Below are 20,641 nucleotides of genomic sequence, written 5' to 3'. Positions count from 1 at the left end.
GTAAAGCAATTGTGCAAGAATAAAAACGAAATAATGCATAGGAGGAGGAAAAAAATTAATAAATGAAGGGCTACAGATTAATGACCAAATAACATCAGTCAATAATTTTGTGTTATGTTATGTTTCAAATATTTTTTGGATCTTTGTTGCTTTTTTATTTTGTAATAGAATTGTAATAAAGATTAGATCAATTAGAAATAAGGTAAAGTTTGGTTTATGCATTTATATATAATATATTATAAATAGTTGGATTAAATTACATAAAAACATTGTCCTAATTAACATGAACGCTTTCCTCAAGCAAACGTAGTGCGTCACACACTACGTGATGACGTATGAAACTCGTAAGTGAGCGTCGGCGCTGCGTCGCTCTGACAGGTGAATGAACCGGGAGGTGAACAGAAGGAAAACATGGCTCGTAGTTTTCTGTGCAGAGCTGCTGGAGTCCTGCAGCTCAGCAGGACGACACCGCGGACTGACTGGAGACGATTTTACTGTCAGACAGAGAAGGAGCCGCTGACAGTCCGCCAACAAAACAACGGAATAAGGTTACGAAGCTGTTATTTAGCTCTCAGATAGCGAACTAGCTTCAACATTTACAGAAAATTGCTCAACTTCAACAGCAGCAGTGTGTCTCTTACTTTATTACATATGTTACAGGAGGTTTAGGTCTTCTTATAAGTTCAGCACACATATTACTTTATGATGATTAAAGTAAAAAATAGCAACAACACAATAAAAAATAGTGAGTCTCCATTAAAAGTTCTAGATGATTTTATTACAGATAATTAAAATGCCTCTCAACTCTACAACAGGCAAACGAGTCTAAAAGATTATCAGCAAAATGTTGATAGTGTAAATTTTTTTACTAGTATTAAAGGGTTTTAGTACTTTTATTTAGTAGTAGTAGGAGCTGAGTACCTTAAACTAGTGGTTCTCAAAGTGGGGTCCGGGAACCCCCAGGGGTCCTTGAGGAGGTTCCAGGGGGTCTCCAGCAATTCCATCCATAAGTAAAACAATGACAGAATGTGTGACTATATTGGTCATAGGTTTCATACACTTTCTGTAACAAAACATCTAAAATAGAGCCCGACCGATATATCGGCTTATCAGATCGGTATAGGTGTATATGTTGTCCAATATGAGCCAATATTTGTCTTTTTTAAAGTTATAAAGGCAGCATTTTGTGTATATTTGCTCCTTTTTCCTATATAAATACTGCATCTTCATATAAAGTTCTGCATTGATTTAGAGGAAAAGACGAAGGTCTGGTTGTGGTGCATGGAGTTTGTTATCTATAGCTGTACATCACAATTTATTTCTGAATTCTGTTAAATGTAAAATATTTTTCTGCAAAGTTTGTTAATGAGTGACAATACAGGCTAGTTTTTATTTTTTTTGTAGAAAGTATAATATTTGTCTCTGCGGTGGTGAGTCGAAGCATAAAGTTTCCCATATTGGGAAAACTTTGAGTACTTGATGTACTAAATACATCAAAATGGTACTTTAATGCAGTACTTAATAAATGTGTCTTCATCTCTGTGTACCAAGTTGAAGAATGTTTTCTGTTCATTCATAAAGATTGTGCATAGATGCATTTTATAAGTGACTAACTTTATACAGTTTAAATGTGCAGTTCACACGAGGAAGTGGAACATAATTTTTGGTAAAACAAGTTAGATTGTAAAGTTGTGTTAAATCTTTTGACTATAACTGGAGTGAATAGTGAGTTTAAAATGACTATACTGCAGTTTATTCTCATTTTTCCATCTTCTGTGGATGTTGTTTGATTGTTGTTTTCTTTTTTTGGTGCCTTTTTGGCTGCATGAAATATGATAAAATACTAATGTATCTGCTTATTCTTGATTTTTACAAAGACTTTCTATTAGACTATTAAACTATCTAGACTATTAAACTACTAAAACTGTTGCTCAAAAACACTAAAAGCCTTAAAGTGAACCCACTGCAGGAATAAAAAACTGCATAATTAAGAACGGCAACCAAGACAATGCTGAGTGTAATATGTTAATGTATGTATGTCTTTTTAGGAGAATAATACTGAACAATCCCAGAAAGAGGAATGCTCTGTCGTTGTCCATGCTGGAGTCCCTCAGAGAAAACATCCTGACAGATGTCGACAGCGATGATCTCAGAGTTATTATTATATCAGGTATGTTAGTGGTGTGGGTGGAGGGATGATGTCAGTCAGTTGGTCGGTCCACCACTTTGATCCAGTCTGAAATTTCTGAACTACTATTTAATGAAGTGCCATGAAATTTTGTACAGACATTCATGGTGCCCAGAGGATGAATCCTACTGACTTAAGGGATCCCCGACCTTTTCCTCTAGTGCCACCATGTGGTTCACATTTGTTGCTTTGAGTGAAATATCTTAACAACTATCAGATGCATTTCCATGAACTTTTGTACAGACATTTATGTGCTTGTGTGTGTCTGTGTGTGTGTGTTTGTGTGTGTGTGTGTGTGTGTGTGTGTGTGTGTGTGTGTGTCAGCCAAAGGTCCAGTGTTTTCCTCTGGACATGACTTGAAGGAGCTGACGTCAACTCAGGGCCGAGAATATCACACACAGGTCTTCCACACTTGCGCAGAGGTTAGCCTGTCCTTTTCTGTCTTTCTTTCTTTCTTTCTTTCTTCACCTCTCTTTTTCCCTTCCACTCTCCCTCTGTCTTTCTGCAGGACTCTTTGTTTCTCCATATCTCTTTCCCTCATTTCTACACTGTCTCTTTTCTCATTTCTTTTTCTGGCTGCATCTCCCTCTCTTTCTGTTTCTCTGCCTCCTTCTTTTCTCTCACTTTACCTCTGCTCTCTCTCATTTTCTCATTCCTCCTCACAAACTCACATTACTTGTGAACTAAATCAGCAGATCAAGGGATGTCTTCAGTTTATTCAGTCTAAACCCACTTAATAATACAACAGATAAAAGCAAATAAAACCTCTCATTTGAGAAGCTGAAACCTGCAAATATTAAATATTTTCAGTTTTATTTAAAGCTAACAGTGCTTTGCCTTCAAAAACCTGCTGGTTCTCATTGGCTTGTGTGTTTCAGGTAATGACTCTGATACAAGATATACCTGTTCCTGTAATTGCCATGGTGAATGGCGTTGCCACAGCAGCAGGTTGCCAGCTGGTTGCCAGCTGTGACATCGCCGTGGTGACGGAGAAGTCCACCTTCGCCACTCCGGGTGTCAACGTGGGTCTGTTTTGCTCGACGCCGGCGGTGGCCATTGGCAGAGCTGTGCCGAGGAAGGTTAAGAGCTGAAGCATTTTTGTTATTTGTCCCCTGAACCGCAGCAAATATGATGTAGTTGTTGATAATTATAATAGATCTTTAGACCTATATATGTGGAATTTAACATTAGAATCAGTGCATTTGGTCATTCTACAATGTAAAAGAAGAATAAATTACTTTGCATAATCATATTCATCATGTCAGAGTGATATCAGATCAATATTATAGGGAATAGGTGAAATAGTCTTACAACAACGAAGACAAAGATAGATAGATTTCCTTTTCTAGGGACTGTTCAAAATTTGCTGTTATTTTCAGCCTTGATAATAAAATTTGTTTTTCTGTTGTAAAATATCCTGCCAAATAATAACCAAATTTGAGGGTTCCTTACAGTATACATAAAAAACTACTGCATGGATTGCCTTGAAAATTTCTTAAGATACTCATGTCCCCCTCTGGATGAATTGTCATAATTTTGGTGATTCCTTAAGTTTAAATTCGTCCAATACTAATATGTCAAACTAATGACCTTCCCATCAGCCTCAGCTGCACATTAGTGCTAATGAGCAAATGTTAACATGCTAACATGGTAAACATTAGTGTATCTGTAGACATAGTCTTGTTTCTCAAATATTGATATTGGGATCACCCATAAAAATCAATTTTCAGGCTCTACTTGCTCTCCTCTTTTCACCAGGTCGCCATGGAGATGCTGTTCACAGGAACTCCCATCTCAGCCCATGATGCTTTGCTGCACGGTCTAGTCAGTAAGGTGGTGCCAGAAGAGCGACTGGAGGAGGAGACGTTAGCCATCGCCCAGCGGGTGTGTCAGGCCAGCCGACCTGTCGTAGCCCTCGGCAAGGCCACTTTCCAAAGGTGGGATGCAAACAGATGCTTTTTCATGGTGGTTATCAGTAGTTCTTATAGTTCATAAATCTTTGAGGTGGTTCAAGGGGGTCACCCTTACCAAACCTAGTATTCAGTATGTAGCATTTTAGCATCAGTAAGACATCACCCTCATTCTTTAGTGTCATCATTTTTACAAACAAATCTATCAGCTAAAGGTTTGGCAGCTTCTAGTAGCCACCAGGTGCTACAAGTAATTACAACTAAGATTAATTTACTATGAGTAGTCAATTAATTGATTAGTCTATCATCAGGAAATTAATCTGCAACTATTTTGATAATTGAATAATCATTTTAGTCTTTTTTCAAAGCAAAAATACCAAATATTTGCTGGTTCCAGCTTCTCAAATGTGAGAATGTAATGTTTTTTTCTGTCATATGTAATAGCAAACTGAATATCTTGGGCTTTCGGACTGTTGGTTGCACAAAAAAAAACACTTAAAGGGGAAAATTATAAGAACCATTTTTAATATTTACTGACATTTTATAGACAAAATGATTTATTGAGAAAATGATCGTCAGAGTAATTGATAATAAAAGTAATCTTTAGTAGCAGTCCTAAAGCTTTCAGAGGTTTTGCTGACAGCAGATAGTGGAGAGAGTATAAAGCTGATGGGCAAATCACCACTGACATGATAAAATGATAAATTGATGATTAAAATGCTTGATGATAAGAATGAGTATGCTTCTTTACTATGTGTGACAGCAGATATTGTAGGTGTCATCACAGTCACATTCAATACTTAACACCAGTCTTTTCTTTCAATAACAATAATGATGATAATCAGGGTTACTGATGTAAAATCATTTGAGAAACTGTAATTAATACATGTACATTTCCCTTCACATATTGCTTTGTTGACATAATCTCGTCCTTTGTGTTTTTTTCTTTCCAAAGACAAATGGCTCAAGGTCGAGATGCAGCGTATGCCACCGCCTCCAAGGTGATGGTTGACAACCTGGCTCTGAGAGACGGACAGGAGGGGATCCGAGCCTTCATAGAGAAACGCAAGCCAGTGTGGAGCAATAAAACAGAAAAAGCCCATGACTGATGGACTGTTGGAGAGGCCTTAAGTCCCAGAAGATCACTGCAATGATCTGGTGGATATCCTGATTGGTGCCGCTGATTTTCAATTATTGGTGTGGTATAATCAGTGCCAGCCCTGAGTCAGAGTTCAGGCTACAACTGCTAAAATGTACATGTGTAATTAGGAAGATCAGAAAAAATATAGAAGAACTGAAGTTTTAACTGTTGACTGTCTTCCTTGAGGATTTCCACCTTGTCACTCAAACTAAACACAAGTACCTGAACTAGTGTGTGCCTTATAGGCCATAGTGTAGAGATAAGAAATACACACCCAGAGGACTCAAGGCTCATGGCTGATGACATAATGAGCTCATAAAGCTAAAGAATGCTGCTTTCTTTATTTGTGTAATGGATGCATTAATTAGAGCTATGCATTGGTAGGAGGTATTTCGAATGATCAGGGTTCTAGACGTTAAGTCCAGGTCATTTTCCGCACAGTTGGAGCTTTTCCAAGGCTTGGATCAAGATTAATCTCTCAAGGCACAAAATATATTTAATTGTGTTAATAAATATCTAGCTCTTAAATAAAAACACAAAGGTACAAGTATGTGTACATCAAAACATAACAAGAGAGGTCAACTATGACTCTTAGGGTGCGTTTCAGCATGACAGCATCCAACCACTGAGCTTAAAACTGTTGTGTGCATCGCAAATGGTGAATAGAAGCTAAAGTTTTGTTTCATACCAGATAAAACATTCAGCATTTTATATCCGTTTTCTTTTATTTTCTTGGTTAATTTTGAATGAATTTGGTATGTATGGTGGGGTGTTTTGTTCCCAATTGCCAAGTAGGCTTTTTAAATTTGCTACAGCTGTGATTTGCACCTATGACTGGCTTTCTTCTCCAAAGCAGCAGCTGCTAAAAATCATGGGTATTGTAGTATTTAGAGACAACTGAAAAAAACATAATTTTTCAGAGACAATTAAAGTTAAAGTAATTGAAACTGAAATATAATGTAAAGTATCATTAAATCATCTTTAGCCCTAATGTTTGTTGAAGATTCTACTAAAAGAAAACCTTTACCACAAGTTTTATAGATCAGTGGGTAAGAAAAAAAACTATTGACTTGTTGAGGACCAAAACAAAGTTGATAAAGTTACAATAAATGATCACCATTCATTCAGGATTTTTTTTCCTTTTTTCACACACATTTGAATGCAGAAATTTTACCTGTAATGGAGTATTTGTTCAATGTGGTATTGTTACTTGTACTGAAGTAAAAGTTCTCAATGCTTCTTCCACCACTGGAAAAGCATTAGATAGTTTTGACCACAGACTGTAAAAAAATACCTTCAAGGCCAGCAATATAATATAATTATGTCACATCCGGCCGCCATCTTTGTTTGGGTCAGGGAGCAGCTTGGTAACTTGCACAACGGGTTAGAATAACTTTCATAGTTCAGTGGACGGAATAGCTGTTAATTCAGATGGACAGAAGAGTGTGAGGTAAGCGTTGTTTCACAAATATTTTGGTTTATAGAAATTTGACAATGAGTTATGATAAGGATGAGAGTTATAGTTCAGAAAATTTGACCAGTTCAAACTGCCACCGCGCGCAGAGGAAGCGAGCGCGTGGTCGACCGTTACCTGTCGGCCCAATGGATGGATGTTTCTTTTGTAAGTTATGGTCCCATTTAATTTAAATTTGACGATAAAGCAGGGTATGCTAAGGGCATATACTCAGAGTATAGCCGTAGCCGTCGCTATCTCAGTGTGTTTTCAGTTCGTTAGAGATAATTGTAACATAATTGGTGCTCTAAAAAAGCCTTGTTCCGTTTTTCCGGTGAGTACATTTTGTTTTAATGGTTTTAAGCTAGCTTTTTGCTAACGAAAATTAGCACAAGCAATTATCAGTTAACCAAAGACTATATGCACCATGCTAACCAGGCTAGCAGCTAACGTTAGGGTCAGCTGCACTTTCTCGTCCAAAAATGTTCACTTCTCATCACTTCTGTCCAAAAATCCAACATGGCGACAGTAAAAATGCAAATTCGAGGTTTCAAAAAGTCCACAAACCAATGGGTGACGTCACGGTGGCGGCGTCCATTATTTTTGATACAGTCTGTGGTTGGTTGCTAAGTTTCGGTCCCGGCTGCATCTGTGTGTTTTTGGTTTTTAATCATGTGCTTTGTTATAGATTGTAAAGTAATTTCGTCTAGCAAATGAGACAGTTTCCTTTGTTTCTGGTTGGTGTTCGGCTTACATGATAAATGTCCATATTATCATGAATATGAATAATTTGAATGTTGATATTGTGGTATTTTTATTTGGTCCTTGGCGTTTCCTCTTGGAGTTGATGATGTTTGGGCAGTCTTATTAACTGTTGATGGTAACGGTCAGTTAATTGAATAACAAAAAATAAATTGGCAACTGTTATGATAATTATTGGTTGCCCTTTGTCTGTTTTTCATTGTCTTATGTGATTTATAAGTTGAATATGGGTTTTGCAGTGTTGGTGTGACATTACAAGCAGTTTGAAGACTTCACCTTGAGCCCCAGGAAATTGTGATGCTATTTTCTGCCATTTTATAAACAAACCATAAATGAAGAACATTTGACAGATTAATTGCTAATGAAAAGAATTAGTGGTGATATTGTCTATGTACCTGTTTATGTTTTCTGTGCTACATCTTAGATGAGTAGAGCTCGTTGTTTTGGGGATCTACTGTAGTCCCTGGGGTTTTTTTTTTTATTTCTGACAAATCTGTTCAACCATTCGCAATAAAAAGTCAATTCTAGTGCTGAAATATTTATTTGATTAGTTGATGGACAGAAAATGAAAGAGCAGCAATGTTAATAATCAGTAAATCATTCAAATTATTTATTAAGGAAAAAATGGCAAACATTCACTGGTTCCTGTGAAATCTTGTTAAATCTTTGGGTTTTGGGCTGTCAGCAGCACAAAACAACCAAATATAAGATGTCCTCTGGTGTTCTGGGAAATTGTGATGGACATTTTTTCACCATTTACTGACATTTTATAGATTAAATGATGAATGGATCTATTGTAGAAATAACTGACAGACAAATTGATGATAATAATACTCATCAGGAACAGCTAAGTCATTTCGTTGACATGAGAGTAAAACACTACAGAGAACCACATACAGTTGTACAAAGAAGCCTTTAAAATGACTACAGTAAATCACCATGAAACAGTATTTTTTATGTATTTGTTAGTAATGTGTTGGTCATGTGTAGCATGTTAATTTATATGCAATAAGAGGTGTAAGTTTTGTTTCTTGTTGTTTTGCTGCTATAAAAATGAGGCTTTATACATTTGCAGAAATCTTACAAGTTTAAATCCAGAAGTTAGAGACTGATCTTAAATCTCTTGATGTGATGGGAATAAGAATCTGAAATTCTTCAGTGCATAACGTGACTTTGATGCTTCAGGTTGTAGTTTTACTGAACGGCCATATGATGGTGTAATTGTGTTAACCATAGCCAGCTGTAACTACGCAACACTACAGATTCTGTGTTTGTTATTTAACTAGAAGTGATGGAACTGTTTGTCAGAGTAAACATTTAGTATTGAAGGAGCAAACTGTCTGAAGATGATATGTCCGGCTTCACTCATGCACAGAAAACAAATACACCGGGTACAGATATGATCTTTGATTACTGTCCAAGCAGATTGGCTGAACACTGAACAGCTTATTTTTTTAAGCCTTGCTAAGAGAAGCAGAGTGAAGTTACTGCCAGTTCCTCACTGATGTATAGAGGTTGATGGGAAAACTGCTGAAGGTGTAATCTTTAAAATATCTAGAGAATGAAACAGGAACATGTTTTAATGATTATCAGCAATGTCATTGAGCCTATGGAGCCTTATTACTATAAACAATTATATAAAATGTATGAAAAGAAAAGCAGCACAGTTTTGTATTTGTGCTTCTTATTGTTCATAGTTGCATTTAGTACAAGATTAGAATTAGTACATCCAGAAAAACTTTTAGATTGTTCTATACTTTAGTACCAACAACAACTAAAATCACTTTAGAAAGTAATTTTCAACTATCTTCATTATTAATTAATCTATAGACTCATGAAAACACTTCATTACTTTAATTACAGATTAAATTACTGTTACGCTGATGATCACAACTGTCGCTAACTATTTTTCCTTTGAGTTATCGATTTAATCTTCACAGCTGTAATTTTCAGTGTCACTAAATGTAATCTGCAGGTCAACTAGAGCCAGCGTGTGTTTGGCAGCTGATAATATTTTGTATTATTTCAACAGAGATGCTCTTCACTGTAAATCCACTAAACCTTCCTCTCAGTCTCAGGTGTTCTTTGATCAATCAAGAATTTATTCTAGTGAGCTATTTTGAGCTTTTCTCTAACATTTATCCTCTCATTTATGCAAACTGTTCCCCACTGTGGACCAAAATAACACGACTGAGCTGAAGATTTGTGGCTTCAAAGCAACATCCCGGTGCTTCACGAGCACCTCTTTGAGCTCCTCTTATGGTGGATTCGTCGTCCTATTTGCACAAGTCTTCACACCATAGACAACAAACATCTTTTCCGGGCATCAGAGGCAGGATTTTGTTGTTCCCTGGTGTTCGCTCATCCTGCAGAGCTCTTGACATGACGCGTCTGTGAAGCCATCGTCTGCTAATTTATCCAGAAAGATACACACAAACAGCATGGGAGCAGACAGCTGAATGATGCTATTAGGCTGCATATAAACTCTTGTTATAATGTCAGCTGCATGTTATTTTCTGTATAACTCACTTATTTACTAACTGTGAAGATACACAAGATGGATAAGTTGACTCATTTCTCCCTATTAGCTAAAATAAGTCTAACTGATAAGATATAAACTATTCAGTGTTTGTCAAGTCATTTAGGTGCACATAAACTTAGCCTTTCTTGTCCCAAAATTGTGAAAATTACAGCTTTTTAACCATTAATCATTTAGTAACTGGAGAAAAATGCTCATCACTACTTCCCGGACCTCATATAGCTCTGACCAGTCGTCCAAAACCCCAAGATGTTTAATTTACAGTGATATAAGAGAGCGGCAAATTGTCATATTAGAGAAGCTGGAATCAGTGATTTTTCTTTTATATTTTAGCTTTAATGATTAATATATGATCAACATTGAGGTTGATTATTTTATCTGTCAATTGACTCATTAAATCAGCACCATAGCGACCGTTTCCCTGTCTTACCTGGATGTGGAAGTTATCACAGAGTAGAAACTAATTGTCATTGATCAGAATCATAACAGTGTTTCTGCCTTTCTGTGTGCTTTGCAGAAACCTAATTTACAGGAATATCTAACACATTTAGATTTCAAAATAAGACAATAACCCAGTATTGTGCATGTACTGCAACTTACCTCCACACTTGATATTTCTCCTCTTGAAAAATAAATTGGGCGCAGAGAACTCCTTATTAGTGGGAAAAAGGGGCTGGCAGCAGTGAAAAAAAACGCTGCGGAAATAAATCTCAGAAGGATATGCACGCCTGACAATTTCCTACTGCAAGTTTATGATACGACTTCCAATTTACAGCTAGTCAAAGACAGATCCAGAGTTTCATTTTCACCCCCACCTCGTTTTATTAAGCAAAGTATCAGAATGGTCTGCAATTAGTCGCTTAACAAAAAGAAAGATAACTGAGGGAATGTAATGCACAGTAAAACAATACAACATTAAACCAGAGTATGAGGAATGATGGGGAAGGTGACTGATTAAATGTTGAAATGTGTGACTCACACATTTGTGACTATGTAGTGTGTGTGTGTGTGTGTGTGTGTATGTGTGTGCCAGATGACTGTATGCCAGTGGAAGTGCCAGCAGCTGAACAGTAGTTGATATGACAGTGTTGAGAATAATAAGACATAATGAAGTAAAGCAAACTTGTACTGAAACTAGTTCACATCCGTCTCTGACTGCATGTGCTCAAGATGTGGTAACTACAGTACAGCAATTAAAAAAAAACACGTTACCTATGGTTACATAGCAAATCTGATGACTTTTAAGCCATCAAAAAATATATCAGCCCTCACAAATTAGCTCTCTATTCCTTGAGTCTCTAATCAGGGTTGTAATTTCACAAAAAAAAACTACACTGGCCTCAAATATGTGTAAATACTCATTGTACTGTACTTCACATGTGGAAGAGAAATGCAGTGCACAACAGTTAATGAGGAATGAAAAAAAATATCATCGAAACTGAGCAAAAAAACTAAATGAGATTTAAGAAAAAAACAAAAATAAACGACAAACCCTGCTGTGTCTACAGTGGAGGCGCTTCAAAATGGAAATCATAACTTACAGTGACCATTCATCACTGCTCTCTAAATTTCTATCAATGGACACGGTATTATTTCTCATCTTTGAAAAATAATGTTGACAAGCATATAGAGTAAAATTGATCTCTAATGTAAATATCTGGAAGTAACATATAAAAAAATAAAGATGGAAAATAAATCAAGAGTTTTGCTCTTTCAGGAGAACAATCTCCTGCTACTGATAAACTCATCAGCATATTAACAAAAAAAATCCACTGTACATATCAGACTCTAAAAGATATATATATATATTTATATATATACTGTCACCTCTTGTTAATGATTTACATCCAAAAATAAAATTAAATCTTCAGTCAGTTTTTTTTTTTGTTTTTTTTTTCTCTTTTCAAAGTGATCAGTAAAAACGTCAGAGGCTGGTGTGTCCTGCAACGTTACGATGCAGTGTGACAGTCAGATGGTCAGTACTTCACACATAAACAACAGGAAACGGTAGAGCAGAAACAAAACCAGGTTCCTAACAACGCTAGGACTACTGCTCACCTTTACCACAGTGTCAGTGACTACACTTCAGTTAATTTTTAATTTTTTTTTTTTTTTTTTACAGTGTTTCGCCGTTTTTTTATCTTCCAATCACAGCAACATGGACTCCTGCATGGCAAACGCCTCCTGTGCGTGCCTGTAGTGTGGTCCTCCAAACAGCTGGGGGTGCTGTTGCCTTATGACAGGCTGCTGCTCCGGGAACTGTGTCCTGTAGTGATGCAGGCTGTCGGGGTTAGGGGGGAAAGTGAACTGCACGGGGGACATTTGGGCTCGCTGGAAGCTGGGCGAGCGGGGCATCCCACCCGGGGACTGAGGGGGCAGCTCGTCTTCTGGCGCCAACGTGAGCCCCCCTTCTGGGAGGTACTGCAGGTTTGGCTCGCCTCTCTGATGCCCCTCGAACCTGTAGTCCACAGTATTGTAGACCTGTGCGGTGGAGGTGAGCTGTTGCAGGTAGATGGGGGTGGATCTCCCCTGGGTTTCCAGCTGCAGAGAGTGCTCCAGGGGAGGCCTGGCGTTTCGGAGGTTGTGGGTGGAGCTGGGTGGCGGCTGCCTGCGGTACGTGGCGAAGGAGTTGTTCATGAGAGCCTTCTCAGGGGAGAGGCTGTTGGGCTGCCGCTGGGTGGTGGCGTACGCTCGTTCCCCGTACGCCATGCTGGAGGGTGAAGGAAATCGGGAGGGCGGAGCATAGTGTCTGTCCTCTCCTCTGTGGTCCAAGCTCACGCTATAGGCAGGATGGAAGATGGGGACCTCGGTAGTAGTTCTACCTGGGGAGTGCTGCTGTGGAGGGGTGTGGTACTGGCTCTGGCTGCCAGTGTAGCTGGCCTGGACCCCTGCTGGATTGTTGTGGGAAAATGGAGGAAGAGGGTGTTTGGCCACCCTGGGCCCTGATGCAATGGAGATGACGCTCCCGCCCAGGCTGGGTCCACGGCTTGGGCTGACCTGGTGGAGGGACGATACACTGAAGGGGGTCTCACTGCGAGGGGTCCTCATTCTGGACGGAGGTCTCTCAAGCTCCAGGATCTCGAAATCCTGCTCTGGCAGTCCTGGTACATTGTCATACTGGGAGGCATTGGAGCCACGGTCGGAGCCGGGGACGAAGCCCTTAGAGCGTGGCCGGTGGTGAGGCAGTGTGGTCTCGCCTGGGCTGGAGGGGACCGGCGACGCCCCTCGGCTCAGGTGGGTGTCCCGGGCTGCTGCAGCTTTGACAGCTTCCAGCTTGGTCTCGGAGGGTTTGAACCAGCGGGGAGTGATGTCTCTGTGTGAGCTGGAGGCTGCATTGGAATTGTGGTTGGCAGTGGCGTGGCTCTGAGACTTTCTATCCACTGTGGTAGGCTGTGGTACAGGGGTCGAGGCTGAGGTCGGTGTCGCCCCCCTCTCAGGCGTGGTGGAGGTGGACTGCTTTCGGTGGTCATTGGGGATCTCCCCCGATCCCCTGGAGCGAACGTCCCTCTTGTAATCCTTGTGGTGGCGGAATGGTTTATCCAGTGAGTCCCTGCGTGACCGGCTGGGGGGGCGACTGTCCCGGTGGCGATCTGGTACAGGACTGGGTTCCCTGGGAGGCTCGGCTGGCTCGGCGTGGCTCCGACCGTTGCCCACGACGTGGTTCACGACTGCTGCTGCCAGCTCAGGAGGAAGCTGCCCTAGAGGCTTCTTGGGAAACTCTTCCGCTTCACCTGCAAAGATCAAAACAACGGGAAACACATAAAAAAAAACGCCAGGAAACAAAAGTGAACGTTGATGGTTGAACACACTGTGTGGTGCTGATTCACATCGGATGAGGAGTCACAACGGGGGACATGGATTCATGCAATACCACTGCCATAGAGAGGTAAAACAAAGGAGAATTACATTCATGACAACACATAATCTCCACAGGCAAAGACCAAAGGACAGAAAGAAAACATCAGAGATACTGTTTGATATTAATTCCCAGCTTGGTGGAGGAGCTCAATTAGGTGACACTCAATCGAGTGGCCTCTGAAATTATGAGTTTTACTCCATTTCATTAAACTGTACTTAGCTGTTGCAGTAGCCCTGGACTTTAAAGGTCATACAGAAATAGTTCTTGATTGATGAACCTTGTTAAATGTGCTGAGACTTATAAGTAGAAGCATTAAAACCCACAGAAATATCCCTTCACTTAGACTATTCAACAACCAGTACACGTCAGAAGTTATGACATTAATACTTTTAACTTACTGCTTTACGTCAAAGCAGAAATAAAAAACGTACAGTTGACAGGAACATACTGTATACACAGTGTACACACACACACTGATGGTGACGCTGGATGTGTCGGGGACTGTAAGGGAAAGTGTGATCATCAGGGCCAGGAGGCAGCAGCTGGAAGAAGAGGAAGTGCTGTGGGAATGAGCCAGGAAGTGAACTTGTTGGCACTGAATCCACAAAACTAGAGTGTCTGTCCATGACCAGTTTATCCACTGACCTTGGCCTTTTTCTCCTGTTCAAATGGGCTAAAGCAACAGGGGAAACTAAACTAAGCTACCTCACCTTCCTCATCTAGTTTTTCCACATTAATGTTTATCTGAATTGAATCGTTTCATGTGGGGGAAAAAACAGCAAAACTTAGTTCTCTGACAATCCTAATCCTTTATTAGAAATCAGGGTTGCGTTCAACATTGTTAAAACCTTGTAGAATTATTTTCTGAAGGTGCTCCACTGACCTGCAAATTAATATTTCTGCTTTCTCTCTTTCAGGAGTTTTCATTCACTGGAGATCGTCTTATCCACAATAAAGGTAAGTAAAGTCAACGGTTCTTGCATCTATTTTAGATCAAGTAAAGGCAGGATAATAGTTTATTCTAGGGCTTATTCAAGCTATCAAAACCAATATTATGAATCTAACTAACGTAATCCTCTGAAAGTACCACAACTAATCTAACCCTATAAATCCTAAGTACACAACCATTAAGAGTTTAATGTTTGGGTTCATTGCCTAAGTCTAGTCAGCATTGTTCCACCTAGTTTTAAGTGTTTTTTAAGCAATGTTTTCACTCATGTGTGTCCAGTCTAACCTGGATTGACACAGTGACTCAGCTGAGGGCGGGTAAAGACGAGAAAGAGCTGTTACAGAAAAAAGATGTCGCATCGATACAGCACAAAACTAAGCTAAATGGAAATACTGTAAGAAAATAGTGGAGTGAAAGAGTCTCACGTTCGCAGTTGAACCTTGAAGTCAGCTAAAACTTATCTGTGGGATGTTCAGACTTCATATCCTCTTTTTCAATTCAAAAATAGAAATACAAACTTTCCTATAGTGTAATAGGTTTCAGTTTTAATTTATAAATATCTGAAACTTGTGTAGAAAGCAGTTTACCAAACTAGATTATCTTAATGTTTATCTGTATTTAATCTTTTATTGGCTAAAAAGGTTGAACTAAAATGTTTTTTTAATGGAAATAAATGTTCAAAACCTGCAGCTACAACCTGAATATAAGAGCTGTGCAGCACAACATAAAATATTTATCACTCATGCAAATATGCAGTGAGTTGTACATACCTGTAGTACAGTCTGTTTCCCACTTTAAATGTCATTACTTTAAAAAAAAGGAAATTATTAGTGTTTTATAGATTAATGAACAAACATTCATTTAAACTGTCAGTCAGTGTTTGTGCAAATGATAACACTAGATTAAGTTGCTATCTGTGATGACTTTTCTATTTTAATTGATCCTTCGTGACAGTGTGGCGTCACTACTACTGGTATGTAAGTATGTGCTCTGACCGGTTTAGGTGAAGTTCCTCTAAAGTGTAATTTTATTTTGTCGTCCAGCTTCCCTGTTTCATGACTGAACTGTTCACGGCCGCTAACAGGAAATCAGTACTGTTGTTTTTATTTCACATGACTAGAAAGCAGAAATGATTACAGTGTGGTGAGGGAGTGTTTTACATAATCAGTCAGTAAAACCTGCAATGAAACCTGCTTCACCTTGCCTGAAGGAGCTGCACCACGGTAGCCTAATGCTGCTGCAGTCTTTTTTTTTTCCTCCCTGACAAACAAAAGGTCCGAGGGAAACAGAAGTGTAGTGATGTTTTTAAGATTATAGTGGAAAAAACACATGAAACAAACACAAGATGTTCTTCACTTGTATTAAAGTCTTCAGGGATAAATGTGTCTGACAAACCAACGATGTTCATCCAAACATTGTCTGTTTGCTCATAAAATGTGGTAATAAGTGACTTTTTCTTATTTTATTGGGATAAATGATGAAATTTACTGCCGCTAAATATCAGCACAAATTATGAGCTATCCACAGCCTTCAAAATCAAAACCACATATTGACTTAATCTGTTTTTTTGCTGGTGTTTGTGATGAGGGAGAGAGAAAAAAGACTCTAATCTAATGTACTTCTAACCGCTGAGGATTGTGGATTCATCCCACTGGTGTTTGCACAAAGTAAATTATACTGCTGTGGTTAGGAAAGAAAGATCATCTTTAACTCAAATGAGGCCTAACAAAGTTTAAAACTACCAGAACCACAAAACCGCTGTCATTCATCACAGTGCAGCCAATTAATTAAAAAAAATAAAAAATCCCACCCCTGCAAAACCAGCAAATTTGTGGCAGCAGATGGTTGTTAAAACAAAAGTTAAACAAAGGCTTCCAGTGTTGGAAAAGCAGCTCATTATCTTGTCAGCGGGCTGGAAAATGAACAGACAGCTACAGTTTCTTCAATGCCTGCTGCCATGATAGAGGTCTAACTGATTAATGACAAAATACAAGAGGACATCACATGTAAGCCTTAAAAAGACTGTGGAGACTCATTTGATAAATAAAAGGTGATAATTAACTGTCTTTACAGTTATAGTTTCTACCTTAAAGTCTACTAGGAGCTGCAAATTACATCCTGAGAAAAGTCAGATTAATTTAGGAGAGGAACCGTTTTTATTATTCATAACAGAAGGCTTTATTAATCCCCAGAGGGGGATTTCGCAATCTGCAAGTTTAAATAGCCACTGTGCAGATCAGCTGATTAAAAATGATGATGCAGCAGTTATCTTAACAATACTATGATTGCTTATCAAACTGACTTATGTAAACAAACATATCAGATCAGTGGTGAAATGACAGCATCATACTGTGGCTTTAGTTGACCACCAGAGGGCACATTATGTCACCTGAAACACCTTTTCTTTTCTTTTTTTTTTGGACAGAGCTGTTAACTTCTGCACTGTTGTTTTATCACATTGGAATCAGAGCCAAAAGGAGAAAAAAAAAGATAAAAGATACAAAGACAAGAGGGGGAGTCGGCCATTACAGGACTCCAAAATAAATACTGAAGCAATGCGTCTGTGCTTTAGTTAAAAATATTATGTGTGTGTGGTGAGGAGGAGGAGGAGGAGGAGGAGGGGGGAATAGCTGGAAGACTTGTTTGTGAAGGAAAAAACCCGAGTGCTGTTGGACAGACAGGCGACAGACAGGACGGACTGACGAGCGGACGGACTGAGGGACAGATGGACAGAGAGACATGGAGAGGGGGGGAAGACCAGTCAGGATAGCCCACCGGTTACTGTCGTAGGAGGGGATGTGGCCCCCGCTCACGGCCACACTTTTGTTGTTGTTGGCTAACATCGTTTGAAAGAAGAGGGGAGAGAAAGCAAGATTAATGAGGAGACAGAGCAGCAAGATTAGAAACACACACACACTACTGCTACTGCTAACACAGCTAATGGCTAACGGACAGCAGGAAGCCAGGTCAGCTGACCTACAGTATGTCGTTATGCGTGTATGTGTGTTGACATGTGTGCTAATACATGGTGCCAATCTGATCATTTACAGGCTATAAAAGGTGTCTCATCTAAGCATTTTGATTGGATGCAGTTATTCCCATGAAGTGACCAGGAAACAGTATTGAAGAAATCCTTTCAGACAGCCATAATACCTGAAGGAACATTTTCACTGTAACTCTGGGTTCTTCTTCGTGGGATTTGACTGTTTTCGGTACAGCTTGCTGATTGCTGTTATTCTACATCATATTTTAAACATGTTCACACACAAAGAAAAACAGGATTTTAACATTGGCAGGGCAGAAAAGCCACTAAAAGCGTTATGATTAGGAGCTTTCATCCATATCTTACAGCCCTCTTCAGCAAATGGAAGCTGCTCGGGTGTCAACGTGCGTCAAAAAACACCTGTGACCATCCTTGAGCATGATGGCTGTTGTCATGTGATCAAAGTTCCATTTGCTGAAGAGGGCCGTGGAATTTGGTCGATAGTTCCGAAAAAAATTAGTAAGTGAACTTGAGTTGAGAAGATTTGATCACAACTAGCACTAATGACTGCTGAAAAACATACTTCAGCGTATGTTGTGTTACTGATTAGAGCTGCAACCATTAATCGATTAACAACTATTCAACTATTTTCAACTATTTTGATAATTGATTAATCATTGAGTCATTTTTAAGAAAAAATGGTGAAATTCTCTGGTTTCAGCTTCTTAAATATGAATATTTTCTGGTTTCTTTAGTCGTCTCTGACAGTAAACTGAATATCTTTGATTTGTGGACTGTTGGTCGGGACAAAACGAGACATTTTAGGTTGCATCTTTGGGAAAATATCAACATTTTTCTCCATTTTCTGACATTTTATAGACCCAACAGGTAATCGATTAATTGAAAAATAATCATCAGATTAGCTGATAATGAAAATAATCGTTAGTTGCAGCCCTATAATTGGTCAATTCTGAATGAAATATAACAAACATATTTTAGTTTATACAGTAAGTGTCTCTGCTGGTGTTGTAACTACGTCACCTCTGCACTATAAGTCACAGTCGAGAACGCTCCTTGTGGTATTATAGCTGGTTAATTCTGTGTCTGTCGGTCTGTGTGCGTCGTGCTGCAACTGTACCTGGTGCTGGCAGATCCAGCTTCGCCCTCCTGAGCTCCGTCATGGACGCCTGTAACTGCTCCACCACAAAGTCGTCCTCGAAGAAGAAATCTTTGGACAAAGTCACCTGCAGAAACTCCACCAGCTCCTCCATGGACAACTTGAGCAGGTGCTCTGTAAATCACACACACACACACACTGACTAAGACTTTTTATGTCTTTGAGGGGAGAGTATTAACTCACACCGCTGAGCAGAGCATGACATGCATTCTAACTCTGCCCTTGAAACGAAAAATAACACCAGACTTCATGGAAAAAGCCACATCTTTAGTTTTCTTTCTTTATTTCCAGACATTGTGCCTTATAGCTATTCTAGATAATCAAAGAGGTGGGGGTAGGAACATCTTACTTTATTACTGTCACTAGTGGCACTGTTTTTTTTATTTTTATATAGGGTATCGACTTTAGAAAAGAAAGAAAACAGTCTTACTCTTGTGCAGTTTGAGGATAGTGTAGGACATGGCGGGCAGCAGTCTTTCACCCTCCAAGATGTAAATGTCCCAGATCCTGAGAGTGAGGGTGAAAGGAGTCTGGACACAAACACAACTACAGGTCAGAAGATCGTTTTTGTTCTTGTGTATTTCTCTTCATATCAGCAGTGACTGATATGAAGAAGGTGTTGAATGGTTGCAGCCTCATACATGTACTCTTGGTCGGACTAAACAAGCAATTTTAAGTATGGGCTCTGGGATCTTGTGGGCATTTTTCACTATTTTCTGACATTTTATAGACTAAAACAATCGTAAATTTGACAATTAATTGACAGTTAAAATCCTTATTAGTTGCAGCAAGTTCAGGTGTGAAACCGTCTAATGGTTTAGAATGAAAATAGTCAAATTTGGAGCGTTGGCTCATGGTTAAATACTTCTGGCAAAACACTTCAAACAATGTTGCTTTTGACTTTGAAAAGACCATATCAGTCAATTTCGTTCTAATTATTCATATTTCATACCCTCACATAATGTGTGTGTGTGTGTGTGTGTGTGTGGTAACATGACAGCCTGCAGTAGAGTCACTCACTCTGTCCAGGAAGCACTGGAAGAACCACTTCATGGTGTAGAGACTGGTGAACACCTCTTGGCTGTCCTGCAGCAGCAGAGAACAAACCCAACAGGAAACATGTTCAGTACACTGGGCGAGGAAGGTCACGTGACACCTTGACGCCACCGTCTCCACTAGTATACTGATAATTCACCGTTTATTTACCCAATATATGCTGTGTTTATATAGCTTCCTTTGCTGTCAAATAATGCAGTACCATTAATATTTTCTTTTAAATCAGTCAAAAACATCTATTTGTATCCTACTTTTCCAGTAGTACACTCTAAAGTGAAATTATTACTTGAATAGGGTGCAACAACTGATGCATATATTACATGAAACGCTTTAATTCAATATCCAGTTGTATCTAATGTATTTGGATCGTTATAGATGTTTTAATTTCTTGCATTATGTGCTTATGTTACATCATTAATTGCTGCACCAGTGTTGCGCGTCTCACCAGGTGTTGTTTCAGTTTAGGCATCATCTTCTTCAGGATGCGGTCGTGATGCTCCTGGAAACGCATCAGCTTCGGGAAACCAGGAACAAAAAACCCTAAAAGTGATGACAAGACGGTCAGACGCCTAAAAATCCATTTACAGACAAATACTAATGATATAGTCAACAAACAGTCATTTT

At 39.2% G+C, this 20,641-nt stretch overlaps 2 protein-coding genes and 1 long non-coding RNA gene across 9 annotated transcripts in view; 2 read left to right on the top strand and 1 right to left on the bottom strand.

The window, feature by feature from the left end:
- Window positions 1-356: 356 nt before the first annotated feature.
- On the top strand, window positions 357-5,404 carry echdc3 (enoyl CoA hydratase domain containing 3). Its single transcript, XM_067582104.1, has 6 exons — window positions 357-548; window positions 2,049-2,170; window positions 2,513-2,610; window positions 3,067-3,267; window positions 3,947-4,125; window positions 5,054-5,404. Exons 1-6 carry the CDS (start codon window positions 412-414, stop codon window positions 5,205-5,207), a joined length of 891 nt encoding a protein of 296 aa, XP_067438205.1. The 5' UTR covers window positions 357-411; the 3' UTR covers window positions 5,208-5,404.
- A 5,386-nt stretch (window positions 5,405-10,790) lies between these two features.
- The window catches only part of usp6nl (USP6 N-terminal like), a 96,454-nt gene continuing 86,603 nt past the window's right edge, over window positions 10,791-20,641 (bottom strand). For all 5 annotated transcript variants that reach the window (XM_067582102.1, XM_067582103.1, XM_067582101.1 and 2 more), the window contains 5 exons: window positions 20,463-20,557; window positions 19,982-20,047; window positions 19,392-19,491; window positions 18,923-19,075; window positions 10,791-13,724 (listed from right to left, as the gene is read on the bottom strand). In XM_067582102.1, the coding sequence (XP_067438203.1) occupies window positions 12,142-13,724; window positions 18,923-19,075; window positions 19,392-19,491; window positions 19,982-20,047; window positions 20,463-20,557 (1,997 nt within the window). In that variant the 3' untranslated portion in view covers window positions 10,791-12,141. The remainder of the gene's footprint in view (window positions 13,725-18,922; window positions 19,076-19,391; window positions 19,492-19,981; window positions 20,048-20,462; window positions 20,558-20,641) is intronic.
- The window catches only part of LOC137176055 (uncharacterized), a 41,935-nt gene continuing 40,274 nt past the window's right edge, over window positions 18,981-20,641 (top strand). For all 3 annotated transcript variants that reach the window (XR_010925790.1, XR_010925789.1, XR_010925788.1), the window contains exon 1: window positions 18,981-19,070. This is a non-coding gene — a long non-coding RNA (uncharacterized lncRNA). The remainder of the gene's footprint in view (window positions 19,071-20,641) is intronic.

The sequence above is a fragment of the Thunnus thynnus genome, chromosome 23 (genome assembly GCF_963924715.1).
Source record: "Thunnus thynnus chromosome 23, fThuThy2.1, whole genome shotgun sequence".
NCBI classification, from domain to species: Eukaryota; Metazoa; Chordata; class Actinopteri; order Scombriformes; family Scombridae; genus Thunnus; species Thunnus thynnus.
Note: the sequence above shows the minus strand (reverse complement) of the source record. Positions and strands in the feature narration are given on the sequence as shown.